The sequence below is a fragment of the Ostrinia nubilalis genome, chromosome 9 (genome assembly GCF_963855985.1).
Source record: "Ostrinia nubilalis chromosome 9, ilOstNubi1.1, whole genome shotgun sequence".
NCBI classification, from domain to species: Eukaryota; Metazoa; Arthropoda; class Insecta; order Lepidoptera; family Crambidae; genus Ostrinia; species Ostrinia nubilalis.
Window position 1 is genome coordinate 9,638,335 of NC_087096.1, and position 26,780 is coordinate 9,665,114.

A 26,780-nucleotide genomic window follows, 5' to 3' on the forward strand; every position below is an offset into this window, starting at 1 on the left:
ACTTTAGCTCAAATACTGTTAAAACCACGATCAAAAAACTATGTGCGAGCTGGAGTACCGTGTCTCCAGCTTACACATCTGTATCTTTGTAAATATTTAAGCTACATCAATGTTTTATATCTCATAAATTAAAGTCGAATAAAAAAACCCGACTTCAAATCTTTCAAAGCTTTATCTCGAACCGTTTTCGAACTACGAACCGATATGTATGTGTAAGCTGGTGACACGTAACACACGGTGGATTATTAAAACCGTATAAGTTAGAGTTGCGTTTTAAAGATCAAATAATTCGTTATAATTAAAGTACACACAAGACATAATTTCAAATCTCTAGGCCTCTTAGTTTCAGAATTAAAAGCCAAAAACCATTTTCCCGCCAAATAATTCAAATAATGTGGGTCGACTGCGACGTTGCCGTTCCGTACGTCCACTAGAGCAGTCGAATTTGAACCTAAAAACTAGTAACGTTTGAATCATTTTTATTTGTAGTTTAAATCATTTAATTTCGATTATAAGAATTTTAGACTAGGAGCCGGCTGATTTGTGTATTGAGTACCTAATAACCTATATTTTATAAATAAATAATAATAAATAATGGTTGAGTCCCGGGAAAGGACGTAGGATAGATTTTATCCCGGTTTTTGAAATATGATAAAGATTTTCATCATCATCATAAATCATCTGAAAATTATAAATAACTTGAAAAAATTGAGTATTCGGGTAGCCCTAGTGATACTCTACCTCTGGGCTTCGGCTTGACAGTACTTTTTGGGAAACCTTGTATATGTCGTTATGTTCGCTTATTCTTGTAGTTAATTTTTTTTTTATTTGATTCTTCAACAAAAGAAGAAGAATTCAATGAGGGTTTTCGCGATTGGAAAATCCGCCAGATGGCAATACGTAGACGCGAGGTCCAAATGCTGCATGATTGGTTATTTTTGACATGACATTGACAGATATGTCAAAATCCACCAATAACGCAGCATTTGGACCTCGCGTCTACTTATTGCCATCTGGCGGATTTTTCAATCGCGAAAACCCTCATTGTCAACTGTGTTTGTCATAGAGCAAAATCTGTTTGTAACCATAGAGCAAAATATAGTTGTTGCCCATTTTTGCCACTTGACGTAGCAGAATCGTGGGACTTCACGGTATTTAAATAAAAATTAAAGTGGTTGCGTTTAGAAACGCCACAAATATTTGAGCCTTTGGAAACAAGTTCGTTACTTGTATATTAAAATATAATTTTGTTTTACCTAGCTTTTTCTTATTAATAAAATATAGGTTATTAGGTACTCAATACATAAATCAGCCGGCTCCTAGTCTAAAATTCTTATAATCGAAATTAAATGATTTAAACTACAAATAAAAATGATTCAAACGTTACTAGTTTTTAGGTTCAAATTCGACTGCTCTAGTGGACGCACGGAACGGCAACGTCGCAGTCGACCCACATTATTTAAATTATTTGGCGGGAAAATGGTTTTTGGCTTTTAATTCTGAAACTAAGAGGCCTAGAGATTTGAAATTATGTCTTGTGTGTACTTTAATTATAACGAATTATTTGATCTTTAAAACGCAACTCTAACTTATACGGTTTTAATAATCCACCGTGTGTTACGTGTCACCAGCTTACACATACATATCGGTTCGTAGTTCGAAAACGGTTCGAGATAAAGCTTTGAAAGATTTGAAGTCGGGTTTTTTTATTCGACTTTAATTTATGAGATATAAAACATTGATGTAGCTTAAATATTTACAAAGATACAGATGTGTAAGCTGGAGACACGGTACTCCAGCTCGCACATAGTTTTTTGATCGTGGTTTTAACAGTATTTGAGCTAAAGTCTTGAAAATTGGAAAGCCTACTATTTGGATTCGACTGTAATTTTTGAGGTATAATACATTATCGTAGCATAAATATTTACGAAGATACAGATGTGTCAGCTGGGGACACGTGTCCTCAGCTTACACACAGAAAACAACTCATAGTTATGAAGTTCTAATGGCTCTAATTGAATGACTGAGAGGTTTGATGACTCTAATTAGGCTTTTATTGATGGTATACTTGGAATTGCTCTAGGGCCAATGAGGAAGTTGGAGACATTCAGGTACTCAAATGACTGGCCTGACAAAAAGTGCATTTTGTCTAGGGGGGCTGTAATTTTTTTATACCATACCTAAACCTTTTGGGACTTCTAAATTACTTCCGTTCCTGCCCCCTTACCCCCTAGACCATTGGTTCCCAAACTTATTTAAGACGCGTGCCCTTTCGACCATACACAAAATTCCACAAAAGTCTGTATTCTGCAGAATGCATTCTCTTAAGAAGAGAAAGAAGCGGTCGTAGATTTTTTATACTTAAGTACACAGATGGCCCGCGCCCCCTAGACCTAGTGAGGCTGATTTTGTATTATAACTCTTTAGAAAAAATGCCGGAGCAAAGTGATTTCTCACGTTTTGTAACTTTTATTTATGGGAGCTATATTATTATTAACAAGATTCAATTTTTAAGCTCTCCGAATATCGAAAACATAACTATTTTGGTATAAGTAAATCAGTCGGGTCTCTTCGCGTGTTTTGCCCTACAAAATCAGCAATTTAATAAACAAATGTCAACATTCAACATTTTTGTAGGCAATTTAGATTTTGTTGATTGTGTAGGTTTGCCGTGTAGCCGGTGTAGGGCAAAACATGCGAATTATAGACCCGGCCTTACTTGAATTACGTATGAAGAAAATATTTAGCCAAGTGGGAATATTTTTCCCCGTATGTATTTGATTAAGGATTAAGTTGATCGCCTCAACTCCTTCAACTCATGTGCCTATTTCTACAAAAGAAAAAAAAACAGCTGACAGCCATGACATTGACAGTTGACAGTCCATAAATCAAAATGTTATCAGTTTTTTCGTTTTTCCCACTGCACACACGACACGGTTTAAGACAGAGAAATATTCAATTTTAATGTGTGAAATTTTGTAATTTGAAAACCAAATGAGTTTTGCATTACGTTATTTTATGGAACTAGGTTAAACAAGGCTTAATTCACAATGTTTTTCCTAAAATTTATTCGCTCAACTATTTTCCAAATTTTATCTTTTTTATTTGTCCTAGGATATTTACTTGGAATTTTAAATTTACATTTCAATGATAAAAATAATTATTGTGTTATGACCTATATGTTTGAATATCCTAAATTTGTGGTAAGTTTCTGTTATAAATTTACAACATTATACCTACCGTGTTATTTACCATTTTAATAACCTTTTTGAAATTGTTGTAGCCTATATCTGTGCCAGAAAATGCTTTATATCCTCAATATGGACTATATGCATACAGCGAAGGAAGATTTACAGAAAGAGCTAGGAAAATGTGGTATGTTTTTATACATTTTGGTCATTTAAATTCATAATAAGTTACTGTTTTTCTTTAAAATTTACCATAACATTACCATGAAATATAGGGGATAATCTATATCAGAAATTTCTGAGAAAAACTTATTCATAATTTTAGGTTCACTGGAATCCCTGTTTTGTTTATTCCGGGGAACTCCGGCAGCCACATGCAAGCGCGCTCTATTGCTTCAGTCGCGCTGAGAAAGGCACTTCAAAAAGACAAATATGAATATCACTTTGACTATTTCACAGGTACTGAAAACACTACATCACTTTTTATTTAATAGGAATGAGTGCATGCAAAATATCAAATGTTCTAGCTAACATAAGTTAAAGATATTTAATGACTACATAATGATTTCATTATTATATTTTCTTTCACCAGTAAGCTACAATGAAGAGTTATCAGCACTGTATGGAGGGGTGCTTCAAAGCCAAACTGAGTTTGCTGCATCATGCATCTCTAAAATATTGAGTCTGTACAAAGACAATAACTATACGAAGCATATTCCAACGTCAGTAATACTGATCGGTCATTCAATGGTTTGTAATTTTTAATTTAATATATTTTTAGTATAGTAAATAAAAACAGGTGTCCACTGTCCATACTTTTAAAATGTGCACTAAGTTTTGCATTATCATCCAGGGAGGAATTATAGCCAAGCGCTTACTGGCATACCCAAGTACGATCGACACAACTACAATAGCAATAGCTTTGGCTGCACCATTGCAAGCTCCAGTGATAAACACAGATTTGTACATGAATTATTACTACAAAATCATGGAGTATGAATGGGAACTATACGTAAAAAATGATAAGCAAGTAAACGATAAGAAGATGTTAATTAGTTTTGGGAATGGACCAAGAGATACTCTGATGCCTTCAGGTCTGACCAGGTTGAATGAAAGTCACATCAATGCATTGGTAAGTGTACATATTCAATATTGTCATATAAAATAGTAGACTTACCAAGCTGGCCTAGGATGCGCGCCATGATATAATCAACTGTTTTAGATGACCTATTGATAAAATGCCTAGATAAAACGTCATAATAGACTAGGGTAACAGGATGGATGTGTTTCAGATCTAAGTCACATTTTATTAAAATGTACATTTCAGACCACAGCAATACCAGGAGTTTGGGTCTCCCCTGACCATGTTAGTATAGTGTGGTGTAAACAACTGGTGTTGGCTATCAACAGGTTTTTGTTTGCTATAGTTGATCCATTGACGCAACAGTTATCAGGGAACAAGCAGATATGGATGTCAATGAGCAATACATACTTTCAGGTAATCATTATTAAATTAATTGCTATTGTTTTGTTTACAATATTTTTAACGAGCACTGTTTGTGTGTTTTTTACGTTTTCCGTCATTAGTAATGCAGTTTGCACAAACTATGTTTTTTGCAGGCAAATCGATCAATGATACTTAGCCCGAATATACCTCGTGCAAACCTGCCTATGGTAGCTGATGCGTTTTGGTATGAAGACAGCAGAAGGGTCTATCAGATATCACGGCCAGAGATTACGAAGTAAGTCTTGATACTTGTATGTAGTTTGTAGTGTAATATTCAACTTGCATCTTTTTTGTAACAGGAATGTACTGTTTACTAATTTCACCTAGAAATTACCTCTAAAATTCTAAATTTATTATACCTTCAATATCTCTATATGTGTAGTATTGTGTAGGTACTTGTTTTGAACATTAGTCAGATTAAATTTATGGATACATGTACTCCTCGACTATGATTGGAGTTGGCATTTTTCCAGAGATTGAGAAAATGAATATTTTAGGATAGCGCGTCACATTTGTAGCGTCAGTTGTAAAATTACGAAATTCTGTAAAACGTTATGAATGACATGTTTCATTTAGCGCTATTATGTCCTTGTCAGGGTACTTATAAATATTCGACTATTATAGAATCTTCGGAAAAATATATAGGTATTTCCACATGCATCTTATTACATGAGGACAAGGCTAATACATAAGCTTATAGTATTTAAGTAGTAAAGCAATATTCTTAACTAGCTTTCCGCCCGCGGCTTCGCCCGCGTGGAATTTTGTCTGTCACAGAAAAACTTTATCGCGCGCGTCCCTGTTTCAAAAACCGGGATAAAAACTATCCTATGTTCTTTCCCGGGACTCAAACTATCTCTATGCCAAATTTCATCAAAATCGGTTGCGAGGTTTAAGCGGGAAAGCGTAACAGACAGACAGACAGACAGACAGAGTTACTTTCGCATTTATAATATTATAATAATAATAATAATAATATAATAATAATAATTATTAGTTGGGATTGTTACAGAATGACGTACCTGATGATAAGACTAGTAACATTCCCACAGAATCGATTTGTGGCCATAGAAGCTACCAATCTGGATGATCGCGAATGGGTTTTCGGTTGTAACGCTATGTACACCTATGGCACTTACAGATATTGGTAATGTATTTTACTTAACACACTTTATACGATACTTTTTGCCCATTTGGTAAGGTAAAAATTTTAAGAATGATAAATTATTATTGTGTTTATTTAGCAAACAAGCAACATCATTGTCAGAACTCACGCGATGGACGGGGGCAGCCACGAATTTTGGCAGAAGAAAACTAGCCACCATCAATCTGCACCGACTCAAAGATACGTACCCGGACTGGACGCATGTTATAGTCAAAGTCTCACCAACCAGAAAACCGGTAGGTTTATTGTTATACTTATTTTATTAACTGCTTGCCTGTCAATAGCTTGAGAATTTCTTATTGTTGAGTGAAAAGTGACTGTATTTGACCAGTTGGAAAACTTGTAATCATTATATTTCATAAAAATATTTCTTTCAGGTAGTTTTAAATGTAGACATAAATGACCATGCGTCTCGCGTAATAACTGTGTCCATGCCTTCGGAATTGAGCTTTGAAAAGAAAGTAATAATCCAAGAGACTGAAGCGAACAGTTTGTATTACGAACTAGTTTTGCCTGGCTTTTATGCAGTACACCAAACTTACCTCCTATACGTAGAACCTACAGCGAGCTGCAAGGCAAGTCAGTACCATATCTCAGCGGAATTGCATGTGCCCTGGGCGGAGAATAATGAATACTTCCATTACTTTACGTAAGTTTTGACGATCCGGCTCGAAGGACCATGTATTTGGTGTAACCATATTAACCTGTACACGTTGTCTTTTACTTTTCTAGTCATTTGAAACAATCGCCGATGAAACTCCGTATATTCACAAGTAACCCGAACGCAACACGTGGGGATCCTTCAGAACATGTAAAAATTACTTTACTACTAGATCCTCAGTGCACATACACTATAAGGTAATTATTAGATTAACACGAGTTTGTCGCAGTTGTAAAGTAGTAGTTACTATAATTATTAGATTTCTAGAAGTCCACCCTCCTTTTAGTATTGCTAAATTGTAGGTGTGCTACACAAAACTTTTTCTTTCTATTCTATCTGTGCTCACTAACGTCAGAGAATCACAGTGAGTGTAATCGATGGATAATCCTTGAAGTAATTTTATTTGGAAAAATCGGTTTCATCATTTTTTGAGTTTTCAATATAAAAGTCAGTGCTTTCAACTCAAGATTAAATTATTTAAATGCTATTTCAGTATATCCAACTCATGGTACAACCGGCTCGCTCAATTGGCCCGTAACTACACCCCAGTATTGCTCCCGTATACAGCCGCCATTATCTTGCTAGCGGCCCGTAGTATGATCCTGCACTTACGAGACCACGGAACGTGTTTGTCTATACACGGAGCACTGATGAGCGAAGGCGTCAAACCTCACTATGCATTGGTATTCGCTAGATTGGCCACTACAGTTTTCATGTAAGTTTTTTAAATACATTATGGTCACATCAACACGACAAGGGGCAATTTCGCTCACGTCTAGCAAAGTAGGTACGCATTGATGGATTGATGATGGTATTTTTTAGGTTTTCATTAATTGCTATACATTTGTGCCTGTTTAACTGTAGTTGAAGCTCCTCACCGCCTACAGTAAAGTCCTACCTTGTCGGTAGCTTAGTAATGTCATAATTACGCCAGATTCGAATTTTTAAAAACACAATGTGGAGTAGTCGTAATACCACTTGTATGATACAACCCGATCGAGCTAACTGCACACCCCACTGCAATGCGACTCTCCCTCCCACTTACACGCACACCTCCCCACGTTCGCCCCGTCCGTACGAGGGTCGATGTGACGTCACGGCAACCAGGTGCGCAGCTAACTTGACCGGATTGTAGTACCTACTTGTAGTTTACACTCTAGATCCAATATTCATCACCGTTTTAAAACTAATTTGTAAGATAAATGTTTGTAAGTTATTATGAGTCCAGAACGCAAATTCCAGGTCAGTGCCCGCACTATCGTACCTTCTCGAGAGCGCTAACTGGGACAACTTGGAGATACAATACTTCACGCGATCTCTGGTGGTGTTACCAGCATACATGACCGCGCTTGGGATCGTGCAGATAGTCGCCGCCGCTGCAGTGGCTGTTATGGTGTTCTCCTCGCAACTGGCACATAGACTGCTTTTCAGGTATGTTCCTATGGTTATTGAGAATTTCATTCTATAGTAATCGTGAGCTTGCGCTTCTTCCATCTGGGAAATGTGAAAGTAACCTGTCGCCTGTGTTTGTGATTTTACGCCTACCTACATAAATAAACCAGTATCAGTTTTAATGAAGACTTTCTGTGACCAGCCAAAATTAACACAGGTTAATCCACGAGCAGAAAGTAATTGACCATAATAGAATGGAAGGACATTTAAAGCAAGGTTTTTAGCGCAAATAGTTATCGAAAGGGAGGGGATATTTTCCTGCTTCTAGTAAAACGTTTTATCAGAATCAAACCACGATACATCTGTTAAAAGCGATGGACGAAGAGAAACTTCTGTAAATGCAGAGATTTGAGCTTTAACTGTGCAGACTCCACTTTTGTGTTCAAATTCTACGAGATTTAATGTTAAACATTGATAATTTCAGAATAATTTGGCGCGGAGGGCCCGACTTGGCCGAGCGACTGGCGAGCAGTCTGCAAAAGGTGCCGTTTATCGTGACCATCTCACTCGGCTGTGCTATCCCGCTCTCTTGCGGCGCCGCTGCCATAGTTGCCGGAGCGGCGTATTACGCATTTATGGTACGAATTAGACTAACTTTATCATAACAGAGTTGAGTTTCAAATGATATAATGTCGAAGTACTTTTACAAATGGTCTCAATTTGTAATCAATATTAATTATGGCACTCAAGATATACATCTACCGTGAGCGTGACATAATTTATTATGATAGTGTTATCTGATTGGCCATTTTGTTACAGATTTCTAAAATGTATGAAGAATACCTCGAAGATTACGTATATAAACTCATGGCGAAATTAGCTTCTAAAATGTGTTATATGTTTAAGTCAAAAGCTTCTAAGAGCGAGTCGGAAACCAGTCTTGTTCCAGTAAGCTCTTCAAGCAAGGAGTCGGTTTCCGAAGAACCTAAAAGTATAGAAGATAAAAAAGATACTCAAATAACTAATGAGGACAATAAAATAGAAAAAGTCAAAGAAGAAGCTGGAAAGAAATCAAAGACACATAAAAAAGTTACAAAATTTGTAAAAAGGAAACAGAAATGTAGTATTCCTGAATGTACTTGTGAGTTAATGAGTAAAGAAGATGAATTGAACTATTTGAATTTCCATGTGATGATGTTCTTCTTATGGATCTGTGTAGCAATGGTTAATGTGCCAACTTTGCTTACTTGGGCAAGAAACTTCAAGTAAGTTTAAAAGATATGGAACATACTAGAGATAAAGCAAGTCTTCTAATCTAACATACTAATTATTGTACTCTATTTTAGGTACAGCATGGTATTAAGGCCTGATACGTCCAAATACACAGGTTTTGCGATAGTCATATGTTCAGGTATTCTATGGCAAATGGATCTTCCCCGAAGAAAATTGTAAGCTTCATTTTATAGATTTTTAACATTTTTAAAGTTGACTGCAATATAACTAAAATTTTATTTTCTTCCAGGCGGTATTATGACAATGTTGCTGCATTATTATTTACGATGGCAGTATTAATATTATCACTAGGACCTTTGTCATTAATAATTATCAATTATGGTGTTACTTTAATGATCGCTATAATTACACTACAACAATGGTTGGATGAAGAAGTCGGTGCTGAAATTCGGACATGTCTCAGTGAACATTCAGAAGAAAAGGAAAAGGAAGATCACGAAAGTAAAACTGAAAATATTTCTGATGACAAGGAAAAAACCAAAGATAAGGAAGATACCAAAGACAATAAAGATGATTGTGAAAATGAAACAAAACAACCAGAAACACCCAGTGAGGATTGTAACGTATGTGATGAAAGTCGAATTTACACAATGTTTAAGGGTTTCAGAGACAAATTTACAGGAGTGTCAGAGGGAACTTAACACATATTTATTTTCATACTCATATGATTGAGATTTTTTTATCTGCTCATATGGTTTTGGTGGCAGGTAGGTTCATCTTTTTACCAAAAATTTAATTATTGTATTTTGAGATTCTAATTCAGTATTCATCACCAACTTTAATTAAAGTAATAAGTACCTAGGCTTTGAAACTCACTATTTTATCTATTTTAGACACAACTGTTTTTACGTAATATTGCCATATTATACAGAAGTGTGAATGTAAACTTAAACGTAATCTTGCCTGTACTGAAATACATATCAAATGACCGTTGGATTGAATATTGTTGTTTATGTTATAAAAATGTTATGATACCATAAATAATATAGTCAATTTCGTGCATTGCTTGTGATTCTACTGCATAGTCCTACCTGATAGAACTGTGGCAAAAAATAGTCTATGGATAAATTGTTTTAATTATGTAGCATAACAGTAGCAGGAAGGCTCTGGATGCAGGCCGCTGCCAACCAGTTATTAGAGAAGTCATTGGGGAGGCCTATGGGTAATTTTACCTCTGAAAAACTAAATTACCCATGATACTACTAGTAGGACTAAGCAGTAGGACCACAGGCAATGCATGGTCAATTTAATCATTGACATAACAACTGTTATGGAAAATAGGAAATAGGAAAGGGTGTGTAAGAAAAGTAGTGGAAGGATCATACTCTTCACTACAAAAAGGAATGGACTAACTTGTTGTCATTAAGGTATTAATTAAAATTGTATATAAACGAGATGTTGGTTAAGTTATTAATTAGAATATCCGCAACATTTGGACTGTTGTTATAGTTTTTTTGTTGATTTCTAACCTCGTCAGAGTAAATATATTCTTTGTTTCTAACACAAAAATTTTGTAAAAGTAGGTAGGTAGTATATAATTCTTTTAAATGCAATAAAAATCTTTGATCTTAATAACTATTTTATTTCAGATACAAGCATACCATATTACAATAATCTAAATGCAGTTTCTAGATCACTTTTTTCCTTTTTTGCCAGTTGGTTTCTCATCATTATTCTTAGGGTTCTGCCAGTTTAGTGGGTTTCTTCTATACATGGGCCAAGGCGGGACAGTCAAAACAGCAGCCAATATAAATCCTGCTCCCAAAATGTAGACCGATTGCGAAAATTGCTGAACGATGTATCCCCAAACGAAACCTACGATACTGAACAGTGTAATTATAGCCTTATATAACTTTTCGGCTTTGGCTTGACCAACGTAGTCAATATGAGTTGGTATTGAAGTGAAAAAATCCATATTTGCAGTATTTCAGTAATGTTTCGCTGAATTTGTGCACAATTCGATTTTTAAGTTTTTTGACAGTGATACAACGTCAACAAGACACGTCAGTGAAAAAGTAATGCTGAGTTGTCTGTGGAGTGGTCTATGAAAAAATGCTACGGCTATATTGTCGATTTTTATCACTATTGAATTTAACCCTTAATCATGCCAAATTTCATTAAAGTGGGAAATCATTACCCATTGTTCAGGGCCCCGATTTTTAGAAAACAATTTCTTTGGTTATTCGGGAAACGAAGAATAGCTTCATAAAATTTTGATAACAGCGCGGCGCCGGCATCATGCTTCTTTTGCACAGATATGGATAGATGCAGCATGTGTCAAAAATTGTATGAAGCCGAGCGTGCCACTTTTTAAACGTCATTAGTGTCATTTTAGCGAATTTTAGTGATTGCCGCAACGTAAAAGTAATCGTATCATCGTACTGCATTCGCAAAGTCATCGAAAGATATCGTGTGACTCGATTCGAAAATTAATTAATTCCGATAAAACTGATAATTTGTTAAATACAAAACCAAAAACATATTTATTTACCTTTTTAAAATAAAGTAATTCTTACAATTCCTCAAATCTCGTTATTTTTTTTACCCTACCAGCGTTTCAAGACATAAATTTGTCAAGTGCATGATTAAATGGATCAGTGTGTGTCTTATTGTTATAGGTAAGTACGGTTCCTTGGGATCAGTATGAGTGCACCACATACAGGGACCATGGTTTTAACTCTTAAGAGTACATCGCAGGATATGTATTAAAAACAATGCTACTTTATACTTCTTCTACTGCTACTTTATTCTAATTAATTATTTGCTACTTGTGCTGTTAATTATAATTCTCAATCCGTAAATAATATCTTCTTTTTACCGTGTTCGTACTACTGTTCTCGTAAAATCATCGTAACCGATTGTTGTAATCGGATTACATGAACATCACTCGACCATGTATGTCCATTTGGACATATCGGAATGGCACGCTTTGACGATCAACTTGCTGTATCTACTCTAATCCATATCTGTGTTCTTTTGTATTTTTTACCCAAGCGCGGCAACACAACGATCGGCCAAGTGGGAATTATTTTCCCCTTATTTGATTTTAACATAACTTTTCAGTATTTATATCTTTAGTTATTTAATTGCAACCATTAGTATTATTTAGTTAAATTTAGTTGATCTTAATTTATGAAAGGTTAATAGGATTTAATTAATTTTTATTGTATTATTTTGCCCTATTTTTCAAAGCTTTTTTTTTTCAATTTGTGGCAAAGCAACACCGCCTCACTATTTTATTTTCCGTCAGTCGATTGTCAACATTCAGTACGATCAGACTCATTAGGTTAATTTTAGTTACAAAGATATTAGTTTTATTTTCCAAAAAAGTACAATATACAAAATTTTATCAACAAAATGACAACTTTCAAGCAAGTTCCTCTCACATGTGGTGGCCATACTAGACCAGTCGTTCATTTGGATTTTAGTGACGTTACAAAAGACGGATATTACTCGATTTCAGCCTGCAAAGGTGAGTTTTGATGTCAATTTCATACTTAGGGTGCCCTTTTGCCTTGGCCTAGATATAAGTGGAAGACCTGCAAGTGTGTTTGGGTGTATTCGTTCGAGTTTCGTGTGACAGATGTTGGGCATCGTGAAGTGAGGCCTTCACTTTTTTATTTGTGTAGAATGGTCCATTCTGCCGGCTACGTGCACTCTATGCATGTTGTGACCTTCTCTTTCCGGACATGCAGGAAGTACCTTGAGTATCCGCTCGTAAGTTTCCTCGCGGCGGCTGCTTGCCTTGGTAAACTTATCGTGCTTTTTGTTCACGTTGTCTCAACATGATAGTCGAGTTGCGTACTTTTGTGTGTGTACAGAATTATACTAGGCTCGAAACATAGTTCCTGTATTGTATGTTGACATTTCACCTATTCTGGGTCACCTTGTACCCGCTCAAGGTTTTGTGTACTTGATATTCTTGATACTAATTGTTTACAACTCTTGAATCATGTGTGACAGTGTTGGTATTAAATTTTTTATCATTGTTTTTCATGAGGAAAACTTGTACACTACTTGGTGTTGATACCTGTTTTATTGTTTTTATTCTTTCCTTGATCTTGGAGTCTAATTAAATCTAATAAAACTAGCATTTGAATTATTTCTAGTGTATATCTTGATTTCAACATAAATAGATACTATAGTTTTGGTTTAGACAATTTTTTATTGAGACCAATAACTTTCTTTGTATACCCACTTTTGTAATATTATCAAAAAATAACGATGAATGATTTTAAAAATGCATAATGGTAGCCAATCATTGTTTCATTCATGTTAAATCTTATGCATATGAATGAGTTCTGTTTTTGTCTTGCCTAGCCATATTAAGAACATTTAATCAATGATTACTTGAATACAATTTGCTTTCATGTTCATTCATAGATGGCAAGCCTATGTTGCGGCAAGGTGAAACAGGCGATTGGATCGGGACATTTGAGGGGCATAAGGGGGCTGTGTGGGGAGTAGCATTAACACAGAATGCTAACTTAGCCGCCAGCGGAGCTGCTGATTTTTCAGGTTTGTATAACATTCAGTTGTACTTCATACTATATTTGGTTGTAAAAATAGCACAAGTGTTTAATTTGATGAGTGTTTTTAATTAAGTAATCATGAATATTCTATTTTACTGCTTCTCTAAATTAACAATTTACCCAAAACTCTGCCCAATGCCCTGGTAACTTGTCTGCTTTAATTTAAGTTTACTGGTAGAGAATGAATGATCCTATTTTTTCATAGTATAATACATAGAAGGGATCAATATTATGGGTATTTAATGCATTAGAGATGTTAATAAAAATCGTTATTATTTACAGCCAAGCTTTGGGATGCGCAATACGGTGAAGTGCTTCACACATTTGATCACGAGCACATAGTGAAGAGCGTCAACTTCAATTCCGATGACACCCTGCTGCTCACAGCTAGCAACGAAAAACTCATACGAGTGTTTGATCTCAATAAACCTGAAGCTGGAGGTATGTTACCTTTTATTATGTATTTGTGATAAATCTGAGTGATTTGCAATGTGAACATTTGTAGAATTTTTTGTGTTGACTGACTACTCACAATATGATATTAGAGAGGTAAAAAATAGTATTTTGGGAATAAAGATATGGAAATGTGAGATAGCTACTTATGCTATAATACTTTACTTCTTTGATCATATTTCAACTACAATTTTTACATGAATTTTTTGAATATAAATGATTGTGTTTTGAATTTGATGTTTCTTTACATAAATAAGCAATGGGAAGTGTATTATAGTACTTCTGTAAACACCTTTCAAATAAAGCTTGTTGTGTATGTTGTTCATCCTTTGTTCTAGCATTTCCTAAGCAACATAGGAAATGTTGAATGTAAATAATGATGGTTACTTCATCTGACACCTAGTTTTCCTGTTACAACAGCAATTCAGACTTGCTTGCTTTGTGGCTACTTCATCTTTTCTACTGGGAAATATACTTCTTTGCATGACTGGGTGAAGTAGTGCAGTTCCATTTGTCATAAAGAATAGGGTTACCATGATAAAAGATAAAACATAAAAAGTATGTAATCGACTTTTGTAATAATCGTGAAAATTTGTTACGGTGCAAAAGTTGACTTGATCAATAACTAATAAAGCCGTCATCAATTGTGGTTCTGCACTCAAAGGAAATTGAGTTGAAACAATTATTTGCGAAATTAAGTAACTAAATGCAGTTTTTCCAAAGATTCAATAATTTACAGTTCTTTTTTCTAACCCCCTTACTAATAAAAAGTTACACAGTTGTTGAACACTGTTTTAAATTGACATTTCCATACTAAACGTAACTTTAAAACACTGTTCAACGAGCGTGTAAGTTTTATTAGTAAGGGGGTAAAGATTTAAGTAATGTTAGATACATAACTTTTATTTTCCACCTGGTAACCCTAACCTCATGTTCCTTGCAGCCCTGGAGAAAATACCCGCGCACACAAACAGCATCAGGCATGCGGTGTTTCTCCACAACTCTCGCATCGTTAGCGTGAGCGACGACCTAACTATGCGCGTTTGGGACCGCACTAGTGGGCAGGTGCGCACTTCTATACATTTTACCAGTAAACTTGTCCATTTTAATCAACTAGTTACTAGTTGCACTTGAACATAACATATTGCTTATACTATCACTTGTGTCGTTTTAAAACTTTACCAATAAACTAGTCAATTTTAATGAACTACACTTAACATCAAATAAACCGCTCCTTCCGCGACGCGAACTTTAAAGGTTTTCTACTGACACAATCATGGTACCCCAACAATATTGGTGTTATTTGAAAGCCCAATAAATATCCTTAAAGAAAAATACATTTCATTTCTAAATAAATGATTAACATATACCATAAATGTGACTTGAAAATAGACCTCACTTTGGGCTCACCTCTGGGATCAATTAGACCAATTTTTATGGTTATAAAACCAAATAAAGATCTCACGTGTCCTCTTTAACAGATGGATGGCGATTAATCCCAACGTTACAGTTTTAAAGTCATAAAAAATGGCTACTATAGCGTAACTACCTATTTTTTGTAGAAGTGACTCTGGATCCTTGTAAAGACACATTTTTGGGGTAAAAACCTTTCCTTTAATGAAATGAAGTTTAGAACTAGGCTTTCAAATGGTACCAACGTTGGTGGGAAGTGGGGATGCATACGTTTGATAAGTGCTTGTCGCGGGAGGTGCGATTTATTTGACGCCGAGTGTTACTAGTTGACAACTAGTAGCATTTGTACATCATATATCGCCCGTACTATCACTTGTATTGTTTGCTTGTATCTTTCTGAATTGGGATATGTGTTTAATTTTATTGGATTGGGTTGTATTATTTAGGTATAAAGTTAACAAATAACCGTCTTTGTTTCAGGAGGTGCATAAAATTGAATTTCCAACCATTCCAAATAGCTTAGAACTGTCCAGAGATGGGACAATTTTAACCGTAGCTCATGGTAAGTGTAAACATAAATTAATTGGTTATTTACAATTATCGCGTTGTTTTCCTTCTCGAGACCCTTGACATTTCAGATTGAGAAGTGCATTTTTATTCAGGGCAGGGTTGACCTTTTACTTTAATGTTTGGAGTCAAAAGCTGTAATTATTTTATGTCAACAAAGAGTTTTTTTTACAAAAAATACAAATTGAGCAACAAACTTGTAACTCAAAGATAATTATTTCCAGCATTGAAACCCTTCTTCAATAATAGAATAACTCATAATCACTTTTATGATAGGAATTACTGTTTATAGTGATAACAATAACATTGTAAAACATTACATATTCCAAACATGGATATGCTATTTTTAGTTCATAATAACACTGTTTGTTCTTTGTTATAATAGTAGCTCATTTCTTTGTTTATGACGGTGCAATTTCGCTTCATACCTTTCTCAATGAGGGCTATCGTTTTAGCGCTCACCAGTTAGCGCCACTGTAGAGTAAGGTCCTGTCACTTGCTAGTAGCGAAGACAGTGGCACCAACTGGTAAGCGCTAAAGTGGTAGGAGGACTATCGCATTTGCACTCATCAAGATGGCGCCACTGTAGAGTAAGGTCCTGTCAATGCCCAGGGGTGCCAACTGTTAAGTATAAAAACGATAGCCCTCATTCAGTGCGGCCATGACAAGTTCTCTAGTTTTAATTAATTTAATTTAAATGCTGTTTTTTTTTTCAGGTACAAATGTGTCATTCTACTCAACGGACACGATGCGCAAAATACGCGACTGCCAGGTCCCTACCAAGTGTTTCTCGGCGTCGCTCGCGCCCAACAGGGCGACGTTTGTCTGCGGAGGCGAGGACTTGAAAGTGTATAAGTTTGACTATAACACTGGCGCTGAATTAGGTGAGTGATTAATGTTATCATTAAAAACTTTAACAACATTTAGCTAATAAATGCTTTGTCACTGTCCATGACGAATGACAATTTCATTATGATGAAAAGAGAAAAAACATTTAAAAATTATTTTATGTAAAAAAATTAGTTTATGGGTAAATCTCCGATCAATACCAACTAAATATTGGGTCCAGCCTGGACCGTCCAGCAGAACCAGAGTGACTGACGTAGCCCGCACAATCGCTAAAATCAAGTGGCACATAGCTCGAAGAGCTGATGGCCGCTGGGGCAGGAAAGTTCTTGAGTGGCGACCACTAGGTGGACCGACGATCTGGTGAAGGTCGCGGGAGGTGCCTGGATGCGAGCGGCGCAGGACCGGTCTTTGTGGAAATCCTTGGGCGAGGCCTTTGTCCAGCAGTGGACGTCTTTCGGCTAAAACGAACGAACGAACGAAATATCGGGTCAGCGCAAATTACGTCACGGGGAATAACAGCACAATGAGTTCTTATTTGATTAACGATAAAAGATATTAAATACAATAAAAGAAGTGCGTTTTTATTTCCAGAGCCGTAATTTTTGCGCTGACCCGATATCTAGTTGGTATTGTTGATCGAAGGGGTTTTGACTATTTTATTAATGTAGAAGGTCAGTAGAACTTTTACTGCATAATTAGTTTAGCCTAAGGGTTAAAAGGATTAATAACACGCACCTATTAATAAGCTATTTCCTCTTTCATAATTATTGCCATTCTGTAAGCCCTTTAGGGTCGAGGAAACAGATGTCAATAACCGGTTTTTGTTACAACACAAATCCGTACTAGCAAGAAGGTTATTACTTGTCAACCTACCTGTGTGCAAGTTCATATTTTGTGCATAAATTACCCCTGTTATTGACCTTAGTAGTTTTACAAGCTTTTATTTAACTTGCAATGTCTGTATAATAATTTAGGGTCAAATCCTTCTAGTTGAATTAGAGCCACATTCTGACAACGATTAAGGTGACTGTAATTCGAATGACAAAGTATGTTAGGCACAATAAATCCTTGCATTTTTCGCCTTAAATTTTCAATAAGATTTTATCATGGTGCGCATCCTAATCCTCTGAGGGCCTAGTGTGAGTTTACGCCAAACGCATTCGATGTCGATTGCGTAAAAAAGTGACATTAAATGTATGACGAATTGCACAGTGCCCCTAGCGGAAACTTTCAAGAACTAAAATCTTCATTTTTTTTAACGCGCTCTAGTGACGACGTTTGATGTAAACTCATACTAAGCCCTCTGAGGTGGAATTGTGTAAAGCAATCGTCATCATTTGACAGTTCATAACGTACGATAAAGTCAGTTAAACAAAGCGTTTGACAGAATAATCGTACGTTATGAACTGTCAAATGATAACGATTGCTTTACACAATTCCACCTCTGATCTGGTGATAGGGGATGAAATAATGAAATCCCTGTCAAGTTTGACAACTAGTCTGGTTTTAGATAATATCTAGGGTCTGATCTGAAAAAGATTGTTTTTAAAAAGTTTATTTTATTAATTACAGAGTCAAACAAAGGCCACTTCGGGCCAGTCCACTGCGTGCGATGGTCGCCCGACGGAGAGCTGTATGCCACGGGGTCCGAAGACGGGACCGTGCGCCTCTGGCAGGGGACTCCCGGTCGTGTGTACGGGCTCTGGCGGCGGAGCAACGAGCACCAACCCATGGCCAACGGGTTCAAGGAGGTCGCCGCCAACTGACACGCGTCCCACTCGCGACAGGTCAGTGTCCCATTTACATACTGCAGTGTACGGATGGGTTCAGCTCATGGCCAACGGGTTCAAAAAGGTCGCCGCCAAGGCCAACTGACCCGCATCCCACTCGCGACAGGTTAGTGTTAGACTAGGCGCAGACCATCGATTTTTAGTTGGCCGATAGTTGTGCCCGATTTTAAATTGTATGAAGAATCGGCCAAATCAAATCGGTGTAATGTGCGCACTTCTATACATGCCCATACTGATCAACTGCCCGACTAAACTATCGGCCGACGAAAAATCGATGGTCTGTGCCTAGGTTTACACTTGAATAAATGTACGGGGCGTAGTCCAACTAATCCGCGTCTCAATCGTGAGAGGTCATTGTCCTATTGACATATTACAGCGTACGGGCTTTAACTATTCGCAAGTAGTTTATGGAGGTCGCCGTCAAATGACCCGTGTCCCATTCGCGACAGATCTCAATCCCATGTATGTGAGCTCGCAAAGGGTCCAGGTTATGGCCTACGGGTTTAAGGAAGGTGTCGCTTTCTAACCCGCGTCCTTATCGCAATAAGTCCTTTAACCTTTAACTATAGTCGTGAAAAAATAATCACACTCCCATGGACGTCGGGTCTCACAGACCCCTATCTAAAATTCTTCATAATTTCATATCTGAACCAATTTGAATTTATCAAAGAGTTGATATATATCTAATAACTATTAATAAAGGATCTAGTAGTAAATGTAATCAATTTTTAATCATTATTTAATTATTTTTTGGCAAATTTTAAAAAACATAGACATTTTTAGTGTTAATTGACTTAGCATCACATATAGGCTCCTTAATTACAGTCGATTAATAATAAATCAAACTAATATTTTTTTCCTTGCTAATTAATAACCGTGTAACATAAAAACATAAACAGAATTTCTGAAAGACATAAAATAAAGATTTTGACAAGGGTTAAACTTACAAAAATTATAAGCAGTGGCCTAGAACACTAAAGACAAATTATCTCTACAGGCATGTGTCATCTTTCTTTGAGAGCTTTGATAGGCAAAATATACACCATTTAGAATCGGAATCTGCAGCAATGGTACCTTCTAAGACATCTAAACTCAAAAGAAGGATCGTCTACAAGTAAAACCTTACTTCTGGAATCTTACTTAGATAGTTGGGCTAATAATATAGCTGATGTACTCAGATACTTTCTACCATTATGTATTCTTAAACTAAAACAATTTACAACATATTTTAATGATATACTTTAAAAAATTATAGTTGACAAGTCACATCCATACAAGTATGTTTGTATGGAAATTATAGTCATCGGGTCTCCCAGACCCCGATAAAAGTTTGGATGGTTATTACTCACGTAATAAGTGCCGAAAGACGCGATTTTATGCCTCCTCGGTCCTAACACAGTTAAAACTGAAGCTACTGAGATGGTCGAGAGCAGCACGTGGTGGGAAGGTATTTAAACCGAGAAATTGAAAAGGGGGGTGGGCCTCTGAGACCCGACGTCCATAGTTAAAGGTTAAAAAAATAATTATATGGACCAAATTTCACCTATTGATGTATTGTTCTAGGACACTGATCAGAGCGGGTGCAAGCCAAATTGATCCGTTGCGATTAACGTCTGCGGCCGTCGACACTGGACATCACATTGTGTATTTGGACTTATGAGGGGGTAGCCTGAAAAATCAAGACTTAAGTATTCAAAAACGTCAACTGTGTTTGTGTTATTTTTTTTGCAACACTAGTTTTTTATACTCAAAAACAATGTATTTATTGTAAAAAAGGAACTTAATAGACTTGATATGCAACAAATAAAGTGATTTGTAAATATTGAAGTAATATTTTCTATTTATTAATAATCATCAGTACAACACAGCATTTTTTGTATTATTTTTTTAATCACAGAACACTTCCAGGTGAACATACATTTCTTTGATATTAATTTATTCAACATACAAAAATACCGTCATAAAAATAAAACAGGCAATTAAATAGAAAATATTTTATTAAATTTTGTCACTAGGTGAGATTTGTATTTATTATCTAGAAAAATAAAACTAGACCTATGTAATTATGCCAATATTTTACAAATAATAATTTACAAAATCTTAATCCTAGATATAATAACTAGGCAGTGAAAACAAACTACAGAAGACATGAGTGGTTCACGAAATCACGAGTGACATTGGAGTTATTTGTACGACGTAATGGTAACATTGAGTAGGTATAAACTGGTAACACTGGTATTATGGTAAAAATATACTGGGTATTGTTACATGCATATCGTCTTCTAATCAATTAAAGCTAAAGATGGCCATAAATGCTTATAAAAATTGTTACACAAATAAATTCAGAGTATATTTAATTTCTTATATTACACAACCTCTCTTATAAAAAGCCTAAGTAACAGTAAGTTTTAATTTAATGATTTGTTCGTTTTGAACAACACACTAAGTAAAACATTGCACCAAATACTTTTACGCTAGTACACAACGATGAGTTTCTTAAATCTATGACTTAAATATTAATGTCTATTTTAGCTTAAATTATTATTTTACGTCCTCTATGCAGGCATTATGTGGACTTCATTTTTGGTAACCAGAGATTTTTATTTGTATAAATAACGTATTTCCCAATTCGCCATTTAGATAAATAAAGTAATAGATATATCAGTAAGTTAGATAAATTGATGAATTTTATTTGAGCTTGAAAATGTTTTGCCTATCACGGCAAAATTCTTGTTCGAAATATTTACAATTAAATAGGTAATTATTTGTTCTGAGATATAATATGCAGACATGTAAATACAAATTAATGCATTTACGATACAACGGTGGCTACATTACATAGTTTAGTTAGCTATTTATTTTGTTATGGCTACACATCTGTCTTAGCTTTAGAAGTGACCAAAATTTGTGAGCAACATTTACTTTTCCTATGTGTTCATAGATGTAAGAGTGTAGTATCGTTAAAAATTAAATTATGGTCACTTAGTGCGCCAGAAGTTTTAAGGTTTATGCCTAACCTTGCTCACTAGTCACTCTTGGGAGACTACAGGCAATATATTTACAAACGCATCTTTAATTCGAGCTAGTAATTTGATAATCTTTACACGGGAACAATGTGTACCTACCACCTAATTAGGGTAACTTCGCTAGTTTTCGTCCCAGTGCAGTGGGTGAGTTTGGGAGAAAAAAAAAGGTTAATTGAACGAAAAATAGATGTAATGTATTCCATTAGCATTTTTAATGTTTATCTATACTTATTGGATGTGAATTTATCATGAAGTCGAAAATCAATGTTATTTTTTTACAATATTTCCTGTCAAAAGTAAATAGGTACATTGTTCCTAAAAAAAAAAAAAAAACAAAATACTACCTCGAATAAAGTGCCTAGCTCACTTAGGCCCGATTCGACCAAACTTGTATCCGAGAATAACTCCTGGTATAACTGGTATTGACAGTTTCAGTACGGGAAATATGTCAAAATGACAAGTTTATTCTGATATTTACTCTTTTGGTCGAATCCACCTTTAGCTGTGTAAAGAGCAGGCACACTAAAACAAATTACTATCTCGAATAAAGTATCCCTCACTTGGCTATAAACGGCGAGAGGTCTGGGAACTTGAAGTTTAGCGGGGGCCGGCGCGGCGCGCGGGACGGTTGCGAGGGAGCCGCGGCGCCGCACTGCGCTGCGCACACGTCGTCCCGGGCTACTGCCTCGCGAGGCCACTCGCGGAGAAGCTGTGCGCAGTCCGTGATGCGGAGGGATGCGCATTGAGCCTGGAAGATGGAGAAGATTGGTTGTTACAGTCCTGGATCTGTCAATAGGCCGTATAGGCCGCGGCCTAGGGGCGGCAGATTTCAGATGACGTTTACTCGATTTCAGAAGATAAAAGTTAAATAAAGATCTAACCCCACCCTAGCCTACGGGCGGCAAAACTGTAAATCCGCCACTGGGTTGTTAATAAAGAGAAAGGGATCTAAGAGAAAAATGGTTACAGTCGTCTTTATGTGTTCACACTGAATCAAGCTCTTAGTCGGATACATCGGAGTCAGAGCATTACAGCCTGTTGCAAGTCGGTATCTTTTATTTGATTTTAAAATAATAATGTATCCTTCCATGTTTAAATACACTTGTCTTCTTTTTCCTATAATATTCCTTTAATGTAATTAAATGTATCCAGAGAATGGACTTAAGTAGATAATTGTGAATTATGTCTATTGTCTGAACATGCATTACCAAGAAAACGAAAAATCCTCTAGATAGGAATAAAATAATCGACGTCCACGAGTACCTACCTACTTAAGTATAACTAAAAGGAATGTATTCCACAAGGAAGAAATATGGTACACTCACCCCCTCCACGGTGCATATACAGGAGGTACAAGGCGAAGGGAAGGCTGACTCTCCGACGGACACCGACCGGCCTGCTATGAGGCAGCCCTGCGCAGAACTTTCCCGCCACGCGGACAAGTCGATCTTGGGCAACGACGAGCAGGGAACACGTGGATTTCTGTAAAGAAATCATAATATCCTTGGTAAGTATTTTTACACTACCTCATCTTAAACTAAGCGAAGTTTAGTTACCAGCATCATCATCATTGCTGAAAATTTCAACCACAGGATGTCCACTAATGAACAGCATACCCAAAGCTTTCCAGATTGCTGATTGGAAGCAGCCCGCATCATGTTGTATCGGTTGGTATTGTACTTGGGCCTATGATAATGATGATAAGTAGGTATCTACCCAATCAAATTTTTTTTACAGAGCGCTTACCATTGTCGAGCTTTGGTCTCTTTAAAGAAGCATCCATAAGTAATGGATGCTTCTTATTAGGGATGTTATGGATATGTAGTTTCGGTTATGGATACGGTTGCGGATATAGGAATAATATTATACCGGTTTCGGTTACGGTTATGGATGTTTTTTTATTTCGGATATCCGAAAGTTTCGGTTACGGTTACGGATATTTGTGCTTTAGAATTTGCAATTTGCAATAGTTGTCCAACACGGTTCATTCATGGCCGCACACTTTAAATCGAATAAAAAGTAATTAATCAGGCTGTCTGTCGTGTCTTTACATATAATGCTATGTATAGCATTTTTTTGTAAAAAACAATTTAAACTGCCTAAATCTGAAACTATCCGAAACTTTTGAATCGGTTACGGTTACGGTATCGGATATTTTTTTATTTCGGATACCCGAAAGTTTCGGTTACGGTTACGGATATCCTTAACATCCCTAGACATCCAAGAAAAACCTTACTTATTTACCTACTTATTTGATTAAAATCAGAGAGAGTATACTACACTTACAAGAAGTTGCTTGGCAGATCGAAGGCAGCCCTTTGGATGTCGCCGGGCACGTCGAAGTTCTCACACAGGACCTTGGACAGCGTCGACTTTCTGATCTCAGCCAGTTGGTGCTCAGTGAAACGGGCAGCTGTGTTGTCGTTCTCATACCTGAGAATTGATTGTTGAGATGAGTAAAAATACTTTTTTTACAAAATGCCAACCAGTACCTGATCACAAACTGGTTAAAGCACCTAGAACATGACGTATTAAGTTAAGTACCTACTTAACCGAAAGACTAAAAATTGAATTTTCCTTTGCGGAAATTTGCGTTAAGTTAGTTTCTGTTTTGCGTAACTAAAGAATCGTATCTTTACAAGAATACGAATGCTATTAATTTTGAAATCTTTTAAATCTAGCATTCACAAACGGGGAAGTTTGCGATGAATTTATCCGAGAATAACTCATGGTATAACAATGTACCAGTTATACTATAACTGGTACATTGACAGTTTCAGTATGGAAAATATGTCACAAGCACAACTGATAATTTATTCTGAGATTATATTTACTCTTGTTTGGTCGAATCCACCCTTATTTTGCTAAATTCTAAACATGTATACAAGGGGTGTTAAAATTCTACTTACCAATATCTATCACACTTCCTAAGCTGCCTGAACTGGATGGCGATGATGCAAGCGAAGGTGGGTCCCACAAGACCTCCCTGCAGAGGCCTCTCGCTCATACCTCCCGGGAACAGATCGATATCGTCAACAGTGGGGTATATCCTCTTCAACCTGTGAAAAATAAAAAATAGTTTAGATTTGGGTAAAAATAAGTTATTTTTTAAAAGGCTATTTTATCTGCAAGGATAAAAAGATAACAGAAGGGCTTCTAAGAAACTGAAAATCAAACTAAATAACTTCAAAGCATAAATATTTCTGTGTAACAATACTGAAAGAATGTTTAATTTGATCATACCATTATTTAGCAAAGTGTTGTCGTACTTAGTCAAGTTTTGAAAAAATCTTCTAGGATCTCCAAAAATAGGAAGATACATTTTGATATATTACTAAACTATTATCTTATGTAGGTACCTAATTGATATTTGAGACTGAGAATTTGTCTTCTAGTAAAATAATAGTAATTGTTATTATTTGGTTAGGTCGTCTACATACCTAGCAATAACTTCATCAGGTATCTCCCTGGACAGATCTTCAAAAGTAGCCGCCCTCTTCAAGTTGCAAAGCGCCCTATAGTTGTTATAGCTCGGCATTCCATGATCCCTTCCTCGCTGGATGTTCAGCGCGATCAGATCTATTCCAGAGAAGGGGATCCTCCTGTCTTCGAAGAGGTGGTTGGTGACTTCTCCAGTGATGAACTGGTCGAGGGTCTCCATGGGGGTCGAGGAGAGACCGCGCATGAGCTCGTCAACCATTGAGGCATGCTGTGGGGAGACAAGGATTCGTAACATATTTTTTGAAGGAAAACCTTTTTGGCATCATTGTATTGTGTTGTAAAGTTGTGATGCCTTCTAAGAAAGGTCAAGGTCACCACAATACCACAAAGGGTATATGCCTGGAGTTTCCCTTATGCGATAGAATAGAAATGAGAGGTCATCACACAGAATGGCACATAGCTTGTAGAACTGGTAGCCTTTGGGGTTTAAAAGTCCTCGAGTGACCGCGGCTGGTGCGGTCTCAACAGCGAGAGGTTGATTCTGAGGGCTTAGTGCGAGTTTACATCCACTAAGTATAGCGAGCGCGTTAAAAAAAAATGAAGATTTTAGTTCTAGAATTAAGTAGTCATACTTTATTGACACTTTTTTACGCAGTCGACATCGAATACATTTGACGTAAACTCACACTACGCCCCCTGAACTATGTCACGATGGCTGGATTGTAGGTAGGCAAGCATTATTAACTCACGTTCATGAACATGTCGGGCTTGAAGAAACCATCTCGGAGAAGAATTGGAGGCTCTACTGGCTGGTAGGTGTGCGACAGCCTCGGCAGGTGCGGTCTCAACAGCGAGTGGCCGATTCTGAACGCGGCGGTCGCGAACTCAGTTACGATGGCCGGGTTGCAGGTAGGCGAGTATTCTTTGTAGTAGCCTGAAATTTGATAAATAATGTTAAGTAATTAAACTTTCGTGAATTCAAACCAATGCAATGGTATTAGACAATTTACCAACATTTCCAAAGCGCAAGCTATGTAGGTCACTTTTTAAAACTGTCAAAACGAAACTCTCCCATAGATTTTGTATGGCACCACAAGCAAGTGACGTCACTATTTTGTCAACTCAATCAAACTACTTTTTTCAATTACAATGCGAACAAAAATCGCAATTTACAGGTAATTTAAAATTAATTAAGTTTTTAAGACCAAAATTAAGGGTCTTTTTAAAAAAGTTGTGGTTTCGAATTATTGGGGTATGCTATGGTGGCAAACTGTCTAACACATCCTTCGAGTTGGTCAAATAAATAGTGACCAGTCATCATATCTACTAGTAGGTAAATTATTATGTACCTGGAATTACACAATAAATAAATTTGATTTGGTTTGAAAGGGGTAGCCGTAGCACACTTCTACTTACCAAGATATTTTAAACGAAACAAAGAAATTGATACATCTCCGTGTTTGGTCCTCACATTGGCATCGTGGTGGAATAAACGCAGAGATG

The 26,780-nt window shown here is 36.4% G+C and overlaps 4 protein-coding genes and 1 long non-coding RNA gene across 5 annotated transcripts in view; 3 read left to right on the top strand and 2 right to left on the bottom strand.

Moving 5' to 3' along the window:
• LOC135074614 (uncharacterized) overlaps positions 1-26,780 on the top strand; it is a 224,819-nt gene that overhangs the window by 41,260 nt on the left and 156,779 nt on the right. The window lies entirely within an intron of this gene.
• LOC135074595 (GPI inositol-deacylase) lies at positions 2,687-10,675 on the top strand. Its single transcript, XM_063968939.1, has 17 exons — positions 2,687-3,203; positions 3,284-3,375; positions 3,514-3,647; positions 3,781-3,938; positions 4,042-4,320; positions 4,516-4,686; positions 4,809-4,930; positions 5,708-5,842; positions 5,940-6,096; positions 6,238-6,509; positions 6,593-6,718; positions 7,015-7,236; positions 7,764-7,952; positions 8,398-8,551; positions 8,733-9,178; positions 9,260-9,361; positions 9,436-10,675. Exons 1-17 carry the CDS (start codon positions 3,051-3,053, stop codon positions 9,845-9,847), a joined length of 3,324 nt encoding a protein of 1,107 aa, XP_063825009.1. The 5' UTR covers positions 2,687-3,050; the 3' UTR covers positions 9,848-10,675.
• Positions 10,768-11,206, bottom strand: LOC135074598 (signal peptidase complex subunit 1). The gene has a single exon (XM_063968942.1). The coding sequence runs from the start codon at positions 11,119-11,121 to the stop codon at positions 10,840-10,842; it is 282 nt and encodes a 93-aa protein (XP_063825012.1). The 5' UTR covers positions 11,122-11,206; the 3' UTR covers positions 10,768-10,839.
• Positions 12,438-20,680, top strand: LOC135074610 (serine-threonine kinase receptor-associated protein). Its single transcript, XM_063968967.1, has 8 exons — positions 12,438-12,678; positions 13,590-13,724; positions 14,021-14,179; positions 15,135-15,256; positions 16,085-16,166; positions 16,888-17,055; positions 18,593-18,807; positions 20,374-20,680. The coding sequence occupies exons 1-7, from the start codon at positions 12,564-12,566 to the stop codon at positions 18,784-18,786; spliced, it is 975 nt and encodes a 324-aa protein (XP_063825037.1). The 5' UTR covers positions 12,438-12,563; the 3' UTR covers positions 18,787-18,807; positions 20,374-20,680.
• The window catches only part of LOC135074612 (heme peroxidase 2), a 72,797-nt gene continuing 66,806 nt past the window's right edge, over positions 20,790-26,780 (bottom strand). Inside the window, exons 19-24 of the mRNA XM_063968969.1 lie at positions 26,027-26,211; positions 25,277-25,545; positions 24,746-24,895; positions 24,123-24,269; positions 23,162-23,318; positions 20,790-22,584 (exon numbers count right to left, since the gene is read on the bottom strand). Coding sequence (XP_063825039.1) covers positions 22,393-22,584; positions 23,162-23,318; positions 24,123-24,269; positions 24,746-24,895; positions 25,277-25,545; positions 26,027-26,211 — 1,100 coding nt within the window. The 3' untranslated portion in view covers positions 20,790-22,392. The remainder of the gene's footprint in view (positions 22,585-23,161; positions 23,319-24,122; positions 24,270-24,745; positions 24,896-25,276; positions 25,546-26,026; positions 26,212-26,780) is intronic.